Below are 14,173 nucleotides of genomic sequence, written 5' to 3' on the forward strand. Positions count from 1 at the left end.
GCCATAGCCACTGTTTGGCAATGAGTCCAACTCTGCCAAAGTGAAGAAGGCCGGCAGTGCTTGGGCTTAAAGCCCAGACCTTGGGCCCCGAGCCACCTGCCTTTGGGGGGAGCTCCCCACATCCACTCGTGCAACAGCAGTTTCTCTACATCCCAGAGCCCTCGGTGCAGGCACAACTGCTGTGAATGACAAGAACACCCCAAAAGTGAAGTCAACCTATATTTAATGATCTTTAAAAAGAACAAAAGACATCAACATGCCAGTAACAGAAACCAGCAGCAAGTCATATGACTTATATCCCAAACACACGTCCTTAGTGTATAAACTCATGGACTCCTCTGGGGGAAAAAAATACTAATTAAGGCTTTAAAAAATATAAAAGCATTTCATTGTCATTTGCCCACAGAATTGGCCAAACAGAAGTTCCTTTACACAAGTGTAATAGTCACATCTTCTTTATATATTCACAGAGGAGTGTTGTTTTTCTTTTGTTTTTGAAAAGCAGCTTTTCAGATGTAGCTATCAAAATATATGCTCACTTTGATACAGTTAAAAGAAAATAAAGTTATGCTTAAATCCATTGGCCTCATTAATATGCATTTCTTCTCCAAGACTTCGTCAAACCTTCAAATAATTATTTTCAAAATAGTTATTTACAGCTAATGGCCCATAATGCCAAGCCCCTGAGCTTTCAGAAAAGTGTCACTGGGATACAATGGTCCCTGTGAAATGTACGCAGGTCACTACCCCTTGTCACTGGGGCATCCAACCACTGCCTGCCACAGTATGCACTCCCCAGCAACCTCACAGCCTTGTCAATGTCCCATCAGCCTGAGGAAAAAAACCTGGTAGGGGGATGGTAGTCACACGGGGCCACCCCCAACCATGAACAAATCCAGCACAAAGAGGCTAGAGACTCAATCTCTTTTAGGTGGGAGGGCGGTACCTTCTGGAAGGCACTAGAATGTCCACATACCTGCTACATAACTGAATTAATGCAGAACTAAACATGCCCTTGAACTATGGGCTTTGGCACCTGTGTGGGCAATACCAGAGTATCCTTTGCTCTCTGGGCCCCTCCACCCCCTTCCCTCTGGGGACAGCCAGAGTCCTACCTGCTCTTGGGGCCACTTTGGCCTCTCCTCTGGAGTCCTGGACTTGGTCTTGAAGCCTCTCTGGGGGTCTCCGGAGTGCTTGGCCTCAGGAGGGAGGTTCAGCGATTTGGGCCTTCCCTCATGTCTGCTAGGGCCGTGGCTGGCCTCACTGGGTGGGCAGGCCTCTGTGGAGTCCCCGGGCCCCGGCTCGGGTCCCCGCACCAGCGCGTGTTCAGGGCTGGCCTCACCGGCGCTGGTGATGCTGGTCATGCTCAGACTCATCTTGATCTCAGCCACGATCTGGTCGATGTCCTCCTCCTGGTCCTCCAGGTCCCCGTCCCCACGCCTCGGGTGATAGGGGGAGGCAGTGCCCGTGTTCCCATTGGTCTCCGCGGGGTAGTAGTCCTGGTAGCCCTCTTCACTGGGACAGTAGTGGACACCTTCTTCCTGGTCCTGGGCCTCCAGGACGGAGGCCTCGTCCTCCGGGATGGGGAGGTGGCCGTCCCGGTAGTCCGGGCTGCCTTCGTCCCCGTGGCCATGCGGATGGGGGCCTGCCGAGTCCGTCCACTCCTCCACGGCCTCCTGGCACTCATCCGTCTCCAGGTGGCGTGTGCCATGGGCCAGGTACCCCTCCCCGTTGCAGTCCATGCCCTCCAGGTAGCTGTCATCCTCGGGGCAGTAGCGGATATAGTAGGTGATGCCCTCCTCCTCCTCGGGGAGGCCCTCATCATAATCCTCCTCCTCAGAGGTGTTGTTCACATAGTCGGAGCTGGAGTCCCCATCGGGGCTGTGGTCGTGGCACCCCTGGTCTGGGGGTGTGGGGCTCTCGGGTTGCAAGGTGGACAGCTCCAGGCCCTTGGGCACATACTCTGCCAGGGGCAGCTCTGCGTCCTCGCTCTCAGGCTCCTGGCCATGGGGGACGGGGCCAGGCCTCGCCCTGTGGTCCAGCATGCTGCTCGCCGTGCTCTGACGCTTCCGGTTGGCCATGACGGATGCTCACGCAGCCATCATCACCTGCAGGCAGCCACTGTGGGGAGGAACGTTGAAGAGGACAGTCAGAACCCCACAAAACATGGCCGACCCAAGGCTCCCGCCAGGCTGCCAGCAGCAGGACCCACGGGAGTGTTCCACCACCATGTTGTCTCAGAGCAAAGTTAATGCACATCTGTTCAAATAATGTGATGTCCCCACTGCAGCTGACTCATTTGTGGAGAGCAACGCATGCCCATGCCACAGAGAAGGGGGACACGCAGAGCTGAGGGGAAAGGAGGCAGGGGTGAGGCGAGGCACCTGCCATTCACCAGGATGACTGCCTCTTTCCCAGAACCTCACCGGCTCATTCATGACTTCTTAAGAATGCTCACCCCGTTTGGGTAGCCAAGGTGACAAGACAAGGAGTCATCAGATCATGTTATTTTGTCTCAAAAAGCAAAAGAGAAGCTTTTATTCAGAAGACATGAGGAGGTCTAATGAGGAGGTAACACTACCTTCCAAGTCTAAATCCACTGCTCCTCAAAGGCCTCAAGTCCCCTCCCCTACCAGCTGTCTCGCCCTCCCCAGTGCATAGAAGCCTCTCCTTCCTCCTCGCTCCAAACCAAGAGGATTCCCCAAGTGACCAGACTTGCCAGGAACTGTCCAGGCTGAGCCCCATACAGAGAAGCTGAACCTGAGCCCTAGCCTCACAGGCTTAGCAGGGTGAGGGTACAGGAGAGGGGGACGCCAGGGGGAGGACAGCACTGCCTGGCCATGGAGAGAGGGCAGAGGGTGTGGCCACAGCTTGCAGGATGTGGATCATGGCATCACGGGGCACTGCGAAGATCCTGTAAGTCCAAATGGGGGAGGTCCTGGGGTGCCTGGGTAGCTCAGTCTGTTAAGCGACCGACTCTTGATTTCAGCTCGGGTCATGATCTCAAGGTTTGTGAGTTCAACTCCCCCAACGGGCTTCGCACTGTGTACATCCTGCTCTCTCTCTCTCTCCCTCTCTCTCTCTCTCTGCCCCTACCCCACTCGCTCTGTCTCTCTCTCAAAAGAAATAAATAAACTTTTTAAAAATGGAGAAGGACCTTACCCCATCCCCCAGGACTCTGCATTTTATCCCACAAACCACGCAGAGTCATCAGGCAACTTTCAGCAGGTGCATGACACGCAGGATTCCTGTTTTAGTCTCATCTCTCTGAGCCCAGGGTGGAAGAGATGCTGGAGGACAGAGAGCTGCAGGGAGGGAGACCAGTGAAAAGTCTATTCCAGCTCTAGGGAATGTGAGGGGCCAGCATCAGGGAAAAGCCATAGGGGATATTCAAAGGGATCATTAATGTTTTATCTCTTCAGCTGAGTGGTGACCCAGATGTTTGCTTTATTCTTTAAATGGTACTTTGACATTACTTATGCCTTGTTTTTGTTTGCATCATAGTTCATTTATTTTTAGAAACTTCTTCCAGTGTCCAGAGAAGAAATGAGAGCCTGTACACACGAAAATAGTTACAATGGTAAATTTCATGTTATGTATATTTTACCACAATTAAAAAAATTATTTTTAAGTAAGTGAGAGCTTAAGGCAGTGGAAATGAGAGAGGATCTGTGGAAGCAATGGGCTCAGCAGGATTAGAGAGGAGAGACAGAGACTCTCATGCCAGTTCTTGCCCAGGCTCTGAGCTTCCCTGGCTATACATCTTCTTTCTTCTACCTTATCTCCCCCTAAAAGTCCTAAACTAAAGACCCTTTGCATTCTGTATTCCCCAGAGCACCCATAGAGCATTTTGCTTATAGTGGTGCCTAAAACACATTTTTCTATGAGACTGGGTTTACCAGATGGCCACAGTCACAGCATTATGAATATTCCCCAAAGAACAGAAGAGGTAATTATTTCATCTGTCCAGACACTCAGAGTCCGAGCATCATTACTGATTGAGCCACATGCTTCTGACATGTGAATTCACTCCAAGAAAATTTCCTATTACAAGAGGTTCATGAATGTCTTGGTAGCATCACTAGATACTGAAAGATTCACAGAGCCTTCTCCAGAGCAGCCCACGGACTAGAAAGATACCCCACCAGGAATATTATCACTGAGATGGACGCTGTAGGGTATGAATGTCCTCACAAGTTACCCCATCCCCAAGCCCCAAAACTGACAGGATAATCCCAGATATTTATTCCCAGGTAGGGATCGAGGTGCTCGGTGTTCACTAAAATACAGGTGACCAGAGGATGCATCAAAAGCACTGACCTGCCTCACAGCCATTTATCATTTTACAACAGACCTCTTACCTGCACAAAGGATAGCTAACCACCAGGGACATGCATATGCTGTAGGACTGACAGAAGGAACTTGGCAACCACCTTTTTGTGGACACAATCTCTAGAAACAACCCCCAAAATGGTTCCTAAAGCATGCAGTGAATGCAGTGGCTAAGAGATGGCCAGATTCCTACACTTTGAGAGTCAGGATGGTCAAAGGCAAATGGAGCTGGTGGTCAGTTGCCCCTGAACACTCAGTTCCTATTCCTTGGGAGTAACTCTATCTCTATATCTCCCCAGGTCATACACATCCACATCCTTGTTAACAAACAAACTAAGGTACACCGTACCTCTTAACTTCAGATTCCATCTTAACCTCAAATTGTATGTCATTTGAGGGATAAAATCTGTATGCAAATACAGACGTGTGTATGCCCACATCTACATATGACACCATCTAGGCCAATATAAGACTCAAAGATGAAAGTACATATATTACAGTAATGTGGGACAGTCCCTAATCCCATAAATAATTTACCCAAGCAATCTACAATGTGAGGCTACTTCAGCCAAAATTTCAACAGAATATTGGGGAAACTGTGACCCAATAATTCTTAGGTTCATTTGGAAGAATAAATTCATGAAAATAGCTCAGCAAGTTCTAAAAATGAGAGTAATTAAGAACTTGCCTTATCAAGTATGTAAATATACTCTGAAGTTTGGGGCCTGAACCCATGACCCTGAGATCAAGACCTGAGTCGAGATCAAGAGTCAGATGCTTAACCAACTGAGCCACGCGGGCACCCCCATTTATTCAAGACTTAAAAGGTCTTTCAACAGCATTACAGGATTCTTCATAGCAAGTTTGTTCTTAGATTTTATTATTTTCTGGTGGCTGTAGTGTCTGCCATTATATATTTACCTGGCTATTGTTGGTACATAGAAAAATATCTAAATTGATCTTGCAAAAGTCCATGTTCAAATTCTAATAATTTTTAGTTGGTAATTTTGTTTCTCTCATTTCCAGAATTTTATCACCTTGTCTGGATGCACTGCCCTGGAGTGCTACTACACAGTTAAATGGCGGAGCTACTAAAAGACAGCCTTGACTTATTCTTAATTGCAATGAAAATGTCTTTCTTTACTTCTTACCAGGGCCAGTCCAGGATAAAGCACATATGGCACTCACCTCAGTCATGAAATTTAACAGGGAAGGGGCCCCTGGGTGTCTCAGTCAGTTAAGTGTACGACTCTTGGTTTCAGCTCAGGTCATGATCTCCCAGTTTGTGAGTTCAAGCCCCATGTCAGGCTCTCTGCCCCCCTACCCCATGTTTCTCTTTCTCTCAAATAAATAAATAAACTTTAAAAAAAAAGAACAAAATTTAACAGGGCAACAAAAAAGAGACTAGTTTAATACAATACTTTAAAAAAAAACTATGCAAAAATAGATGATAAAAAATACCAACATGTTAAATAAAGACAAGATCAGTATTGATTTTTCTCTTTGCCTCAGGTTCCCATAGGGCTCTGGCTGGACACTGTGAATGATCCAGTTTTTCAAAAGTTTTCACCGTGAAATACCATGCTAGTTGTTGGCTTCTCTAGAGTTTGATAGAGTGGACCTTCTGATCCGGTTCTCTTTTCCATGGATACAAATGGAAAGGGACCCACAACAGAATCCTGGATGGCAGCAGCCGCGTCTTTGAAGGTCTGCAGAATTACACTTAACCTACCGGGGCACTTTTGGTATAAGACAAAGAACCCTCCTATTAAAGATGAAGACAGAAGGTCTGTGTTTAAATTCAGACCTCCATTTGCTGTCAGGCCTTGGGCAAGATATTTAACAGAGCGATGGTCTTCTGCCCTTGGTAAATTGGAAATGATAGCACCTGCCTTCAGGGCTTGAAGCGGGTTAAATAGGAAAATAACCAGCGGAGGCCTCAACTCCTTAACGTTTGTTTTTTCCTACTATATACAGGGAACTAAGGAAAATTTTAAATGAAATGTGAACGGAGAGAATGCCTGACAAGGTGTGTGTCTTGGGTGGGTGATGGGAACTCTGCCGACACAGCTAGCTGGAAATGGCTGTTGTCAAGTGACAGTTACCCTGGCCAAGGACATAATGTGCATGTCTGCAACAGGATATGGGTACATAAAGGCAGGACTGCAGGAAAGGAGGAGGTATTGGGGAAAGCCAAGAGCTGCTCCCCAAAGCAGTGGTTCAGTCACTTTGTTGGGTAGAAGGCCCACCTGGGGAGTATGCAGGTTCATGGGTTCGAGATTCTGAGCCGGTGAGCCAAAAGCCAGGCCTAGAGCTGCAGGTGGTTCTGATGTCTGGGGCTCTAGGACTGCACCCCGGGGACTTTCCAGAATGGATATGACCTCCTTGCCAATAAAATACAAGGCCCTTCCCTAGATGCCCAGGCCATCATGCTCCATGCATTCTCTATTCCTTTTCAAGATCCAACTCCTGGGTCACCTATACTCCCTGCCAGTATGACAAAGGTGGGCGGCCTGGTTCCACAAGGGCTATTCAGAGAACAGCAGACACCTCCCAGACCAGGAAGGTGTGGTAAAGTCAAAGGGATGGGAGTAGGAAAGGTGGGGTGAAAATATCCGTGAAGCAAAGTGGTTCCTAAAAAAAAAGGAGTTCTGAGTTTATAATATCCAGTGTAGTCCAATAAAGGTGTGTTTGAAAGCACAAGGCACTAACACACTGCCTTTGCATGGGAGGGCTTGCAGCTTGATGACAAAGGATTCCAGTTATAACACCTCAGTGACAAGCAGCTTTTTCAGCACCCTTCATGTCTACAGGGAGGTCCCACACAGCTGCCAAACCTCACCTTCCTGGGCCCCAAGCTCATAGGCAACATCTCATGGAAAGATCTGCAGTCACTTCAGTGCATTCTCCTTCTGGGGGTGCAACTGTTTCAAGGGGACAGCTGCCCTGTAGGAGGCTATGAGGAGCTTCACTCCCCTTGGGAGAGGGGAGGACACGTGACTAATCTTAGCACATCATTTGTTAAACGAACACGGGCAGATTTTTGTACCCAGAGGTGACAGCTTCTTGGGGCATGATACTTCCCAGAGATAAGGATCACAATTTGTTCTGTGGCGTATTTAAATAGGGAATATAGAGAAGAGATACTCTCTCATAGCTGTTCCATCCACAGACAGCCACCGTTGATTTTGTCCTGTATTGCCTTCCATTCTCTTTTCTATACATCTCTTTTGTGTGGCTGAAGACTTGCTGTAAACACTGCCATGTTCTCCTCTCCTAAGATAATATATAAGCAGTGGGAACTCTCTATAATTATGATTTTAATGGCTACATAGTATTTCCTGGCTGAATAGACAGAATCTAACTATTCTCTATTGATACATGGATGGTGTCCTATTTTTATATGATAAATAATGTCCTGATGGTCCCCCGAGGATATACTCTAGGCCTTTTACCCCCTTTTATCCAGAATCCTTTAAACTTTCCTCCAATCCGAGGTCCAGGTTCTCAGAAAAGCTCCAGGAGGACTGTGGCCAGGAGAGAGTTAACCACCCCTACCAGGGGCTGGGTGGTTTCGCATGGGAACATGTGAACAAACATATTGAGGTCCTCTGCTTCTGATTAATCATATTAAAGATAAATCCTTCACAACAGACCATCTGGAAAGCAATTCAAATGTACAGAAGAAACACGATTACCTGCTATGCATCCAAGAAAATGAAAATGAGGCCCTGTATCCAGACTCAATTAATTCTAGAACAGCAAGCACATAAATCAGTAGAAAATGCAGACCCTGATTCAGTGCTTACCACTCTCCTTCTGAAACATGCTAATGAGATGTGGGAAATAAAGGCTTATTGTCAACAATCAAGAGCCCCAGTGTCCTTATTCTAAACCACATTTTTCTTGTGCATGGGAAAACAACATTAGCCAGTTCTTAGAAGCACTAATACAGCAGACCAAGATGAAAAAGAGTGATTCGGTGGTCACACTACAGACCAGGTAAAAATGTTATCATACAAATGAGATATTTACTCAACCAAATGGCTACTGCCCACAATCTTGTTCCTCAGTTCGGTCTCACAGGTTGTAAACATAATAGCCTTTTCTTCCCTTTCAAGAATTTAGTTGTTTTGACCACACACAATCTGAGTTTACACAGCCCTAGAGTACACCTGTATAATCAGTTCAAGCAACCCAGGCAAAAGTCATCAATAATTTCCCCAAAACCAGGCTGAGTTCTAACACTGTCACACAAGACACTGCAACCTAGGTCAGCTCACACAGGGATATGCTTCTCTTTGAAAACTGGCAGGAAATAAAGGGCAAAAATGTCGAACCTTCAATAATAGGCTCTTAGTTAAGCCAATGTTAGCACATCCACAAGACAATTATGCAGCGATTAGAGTATTTACAAAGAGTTTATCATATAAAATGCGTTATTATAATTTATTCACAACCAAATAAACATAGAATAAACTGTGAAGAAATACATTCAAACACCAGCAAGGGTTTCCTTTGAGCAATGGTACAAAAATTGTATTTACTTCCTTTCCTTCTTCATTTCTGAGTATGGTACTTCTATAGACTAGTAACATATAAAAAGACAAGTACCATGGAGTACAGCCCTCTACAGCCACAGCTGCCAAGTGATACTTCTGCATAGGAAGGGCGTAGGTCTCAGCATCCCTTGAAAGAATCCTGGGATGTGGGTGAGGACTGATTTGTTCCATCTGGGCCTTTCAGTATGCCAGGATATCTGCCCCACTGCGTCCTTCAGCTCAGAATGAGCAAAAGGGGATGATCTAACCCTGAAATACAATTTAAAAATGCTGTCATGCCCTTCACCAATGGCAAGTCCCCAGGAGCTGGTATTTGTATCCCACAATGTAATCTACACCTGAAACCAGCCTTCACACCATAATGCATGGCAGTATGGTACCCATGTGTATGTGTGGGCCAGCAGACACCGCTCTTGTTAGTTACCCCTAATTGTAAGAAGTGAACTTGCTCCCACAAGAACTCCCGGAAGTGTTTGGCTTACCCAAGTCAGCGCCTGTTCTTATTTGCATTCAGGAGGAAATCAAGGGTCTGGATAAAAAGGCAATGAAACAACACGAAAATTATCGGCAATATGCTTGAGAATGTTGAGAAAAACACATAATGTCTGCATTGGCCAAGGCCTTGTGCCAGGAAGGACATTCTAAACACATCCTTTACCAAATCCATCCTCAGAGACAAAGGACTCAGTACCCCCAGAGAAAGCAGCCACAAGACCAGAGAGAAAACCAGAGTCGTTTGTGCTGGCTGTCCAGCTATTTTTGTATTTTCCTAATCACTTCCAAACACATGCATCACTCACTGTGCAGATTTAAAATAAGCCATTATGGGCTGAACTGTGTCCCCTCCACCTCCAAATTTATACCTTCATGTCCTAACTCCCAGTGGCTCAGAATGTGGCCTTGTTTGGAAATGGTCATTGCAGATGTAATTAATTAAAAGGAGGTCATTAGGGTGGGTCCTAATCCAATATGACTGATGTCCTTATATAAAGAGGAAATTTGGAGACAGACCTACACAGACCTACATCATGTGAACACCACCAGAAGCTCTGAGAGAAGCAGGGAACAGATTCTCCCTCACAGGAACCAATACCACAAGCACCTCCATCTCAGGCTCCTGGCCTCTGAAACTGTGGAATAATAAATTCCTGTTGTTTAATGCCACCCAGTTTGGGCTACTTTGTTACAACAGCCCTAGCAAACCAATATGATCCATAAAGATTATGTGTACATTACTCAAAGGAACTCCTTTGTTTTTTTATCTTCTGGAGAATTCTCCAGCATGTAATCAGGGATGTGTTTCCACCTTGAGTCCGACCATTGTGTCAATTATTCAAGTGTCCTTCCTTGCCTTTCCACCATATGCATTTTAGAATCATCTTATCAATACCTTTAAGTTTATTTATTTATTTTAAGAGAGAGAGAGAGAATGTGCATGTGTGCACAAGTCGGGGCGGGGGACGGGCAGAGAGAGAATCCCAAGCAGGTTCAGCACTCTCAGTGTGTAGCCCGATTCAGGGCTCGAACCCATAAACTGTGAGATCATGAGCTGAGCCAAAGTTGGACGTTTAACCAACTGAGCCACCCAGGTGCCTCTAATACCTGTATTTTTAAATTTTTTTTTTTTTTAACATTTATTTATTTTTGGGACAGAGAGAGACAGAGCATGAATGGGGGAGGGGCAGAGAGAGAGGGAGACACAGAATCGGAAGCAGGCTCCAGGCTCTGAGCCATCAGCCCAGAGCCTGACGCAGGGCTCGAACTCACGGACCGTGAGATCGTGACCTGAGCCGAAGTCGGACGCTCAACCGACTGAGCCAGCCAGGCGCCCCAATACCTGTATTTTTAAAAATCTTGCTGAGAATTTAATTGGGAGTGCATTAAATCTATAGATCAGCTTGGGTACAATTAATATCTAAACTATACTGAACTTTCCAATGCATAAATATATCTTTCCGTTATTTAGGTCCTCTTTGATTTCTCTTATCAGTATTTATAGCTTTTGGCCTATAGTTTTTGTACATGCTTTGTTGGAATTATATACATTTCTTTTGGGTTTTTTTTGGTGCATTGTAAATGTCCTTTTTTACTCACAATTGCTTTATTTATATAGTATAGAAATTTAACTGTTATATAGTGAACTTGCTCAATTCATCTATTTATTTTAGCTTTCTGTAGATGCCATTGGACTTTGCAGACAATGATGAAGTCTGCAAGTAAGAATTGGTTTTATGTATTCTTTTGCAATCTACCTCCCTTTTATTTCTTTTCTTTGCCTTACCACACTGGTGAGGACATCCAGTATGACACTAAATAGGAGAGATGACAGCCACCAGACCTTGCCTTGTCCCTGATCTTGGTGGAAAACATTCGATCTTTCACCACTTGTATGATCTTAGCTGTAAATATTCTGTAGATGTCCTCTTTCAGATTGAAGAGGTCTCCATTCCTATGTGCTGAGTGTTTTTTAAATCATTAATGAATGTTGAATTTTGTTAAATGTTTTTTTCTACCCCTACTGAGATGCCCTTGTGGTTTTTATTCTCTATTCTGCATAACACACTGGCTTAGGTTTGACTTTCGAAGCAGTCTTGCATTCCTGAGCTAACCCCACTTGGCCATAATGTATTATTGTTAAGTATTGCTGGATTTACCTTGCTCATATATTATTGAAGCTTTTTCTACCTCTACATTCAGAATTATGTCAAATTACTGTGCATTCAAGCTTTGACCTCCATGCCAATGGTGTTGCTTTTTATTCTGTCCAGAGTTTTTAGTTCTAACGAATGAGAGAGACAGGCTTCAGTGGGCTTAATCTTGGCCAGCACCATATTTCCTCCATTGATCTGCTCATAGATTTTGAAAGGTACATTAAGTAAAAACCTACTTATTTTTATTTTGTTCAATTCATCAAACGTACAACTGCAATCAATGATACTGGCTCAGCCTGCTATCATCAGCACCATCAGCAGCAGAGAAGCCAGGCTGGAGGCAAACAGACAACTTGTACCAGTCCCAGGGTCCTCAGTCCCAGCTGCATGTTAGAATCACCCTGGGGAGCTTTTAAAAACTATCATTCCTGGGGGCGCCTGGGTGGCTCAGTCGGTTAAGCATCTGACTTCCGCTCAGGACATATAATATCTCATCTCATATATCCTCATATAATATCAGGACAATAATGATCTCATGGTTCATGAGTTCAAGCCCACATCAGGCTCTGTGCTGACACCTTGGAGCCTGGACTGTGCTTCAGATTCTGTGTCCCCCCCCCCCCGCACCCCTCCCCCACTTGCACTCTCTCAAGAATAAATAAAAATTAAAAACCATCATTCCTGGACCTGTCCCAGTCCCATGAAGTCAGAATTTTGGGGTGAGGCCCTGATATCAGTATTTTGACTATCCCAGTGACTGAAATATGGCCAAGGCTGAGAGAACTGAATTGGAAATATTGAAAGTATGGTGGATGGCCCTTCCAGGAAGACCCTATAATCCTCAAGGTTCACAGTCTCCAGATAAGAAGCTCTGGGCCAGGAGAATAAGGGGCAACCGTGTAGGGAAAGGGAGCTTCATGTTGCTGAAGGGTTGGCCATAGCCTCTCCTCTACCACCCACTGCTGCAGGCATCTGAGTCTTTGGGGCCTTTGTATAATAACACATACAATCTCTAGGGCTCTCCTGACCCTGGCCCTTCATAGCCATCTTCCCCTTGGTCCTCAGGGAAGCAATGCTGCTCTTCAGCACAGGCCCTGACACACACAAAGTGGCTTTCTCTTTTACGCCCTGGCATGAAGCGGAAATAAAGTGATATGTTTAGAGGACATTTTTAAGACTGGGGATCTCCCTGCTTCTACCTCCTACTTTTGCCAATAAGGTTCAATCAGCTCCAACTCCTTCTAGAAAATGCACACAGGCAGGAAAGGGGCTAGGAGGGAAGTGTGCATGAGGCCCCTAGGGTCCCCAAAGCAGACAGGCGTCTAGGGCTTCCTTCCCTTAACACAATGCTTTAGCACTGGCCTGGGGGCTCCAATTACAGGACTGAGATGCTGGACTGTCAAATTTTCAAAGTAAAGCTTTGCTGATTTGGCTCAGCATTGTATAAACAGGATATGAAACCAACCTCTATCATGGAAAGATGTCAGTTTCCAAAGCTAACCATCCAAGGATAACCTGCAATTTAGATTTCTGTACCTCTGACCTCCTCCCCAGCTGGGGTCCTCTTAGTTCTCAAGTATCCCTCTGAAGCTTTGGTCACTTGGAGCTGGAAAAGGGGGTTCCCCAGGGCTGTTGGAGAGGGCAGTGCCTGGAGAACAGCTCTGTGGGAAGCCACATTTCACTACTACCAAAACCAAGGGGGTCTTAGAATTCAGAAAGTACTGGGCAGAGGCTGTCAAAGCACAGGGCCAGCCATCACAGTGCCAGCAGCCCTGGCCAGAGCAGAGTGCCAGCAGCTGGCCCAGAGACGGTAGTTGGAGCACAGATCCAGCGCAAGACGTAGGAGCCCAGGATCCATGGGGAAGGACAGCCATTCCAACAGGGAGAGACAAAAGTCCCACTCACTCTGGCACTGATTTCTCCCCAGTCCTAGCTCATTCAAACAGGAAATAACCAGGCCAGAGAGGTACCATCCCTGCCTGCCTTGGGCCCTCACCCACAAGGGGTGCCTATAGACCCTCCTCTCCTGTGAGGCTCCCACCCCAGTTCCAGAAAACTAGTGAGGCACCAGCTCACTAGTGATGGCCCACCTGTGATCTCACACAATTTTTCATTCACTTCACCCTTCTGGCAAGCCCCCCCAAGCCATCTGGTTGGCCTTCTGGAACATTCTTTAACTCTCTGCAGATGGTGCCGACACACCCACCTCGTTCATAAGTCAATGGAGGCAGGGGCTGGGTCTTGTATTTGGGGGTCCTCCAGTGCCTAGGAAAAGGGGCTCAATGAGAGCGGCTGAAAGGGTGTAAACGAAACTCGATGCGGAGATGAAGCTCCAGAAATGGATATAAATTGTCGGCTACTCAATCACTTTGTCAAATGATTATCTTCTGAATAAAAGATCTCCCACAGGAATTTCTTTAAATAGCCAGCTTCTCCTGGCTCATTTAAAATGACTTAACTTTATTTATGTATAACTCTTTTACAAATGTTTCCACTGTGGGAAGCAGGGAACTTGGGTACTTAGCAGAAGCTAGGGAGGTGTTGCAAAAGAGAAGATGCACAGTCGCCTGTGGGCCTGTGGCCACCCCTCCTCAGGGGTGCACCGTGGTCTCCATGTCCCCGAGCCCC

The 14,173-nt window shown here is 46.2% G+C and overlaps 1 protein-coding gene across 5 annotated transcripts in view; it reads right to left on the bottom strand.

The window, feature by feature from the left end:
* Positions 1-14,173, bottom strand: part of APBA2 (amyloid beta precursor protein binding family A member 2) — a 272,181-nt gene that overhangs the window by 67,008 nt on the left and 191,000 nt on the right. For all 5 annotated transcript variants that reach the window (XM_045448855.1, XM_045448854.1, XM_045448853.1 and 2 more), the window contains exon 3: positions 1,116-2,121. In XM_045448855.1, coding sequence (XP_045304811.1) covers positions 1,116-2,081 — 966 coding nt within the window. In that variant the 5' untranslated portion in view covers positions 2,082-2,121. The remainder of the gene's footprint in view (positions 1-1,115; positions 2,122-14,173) is intronic.

Source organism: Leopardus geoffroyi, chromosome B3, assembly GCF_018350155.1.
Source record: "Leopardus geoffroyi isolate Oge1 chromosome B3, O.geoffroyi_Oge1_pat1.0, whole genome shotgun sequence".
NCBI lineage: Eukaryota > Metazoa > Chordata > Mammalia > Carnivora > Felidae > Leopardus > Leopardus geoffroyi.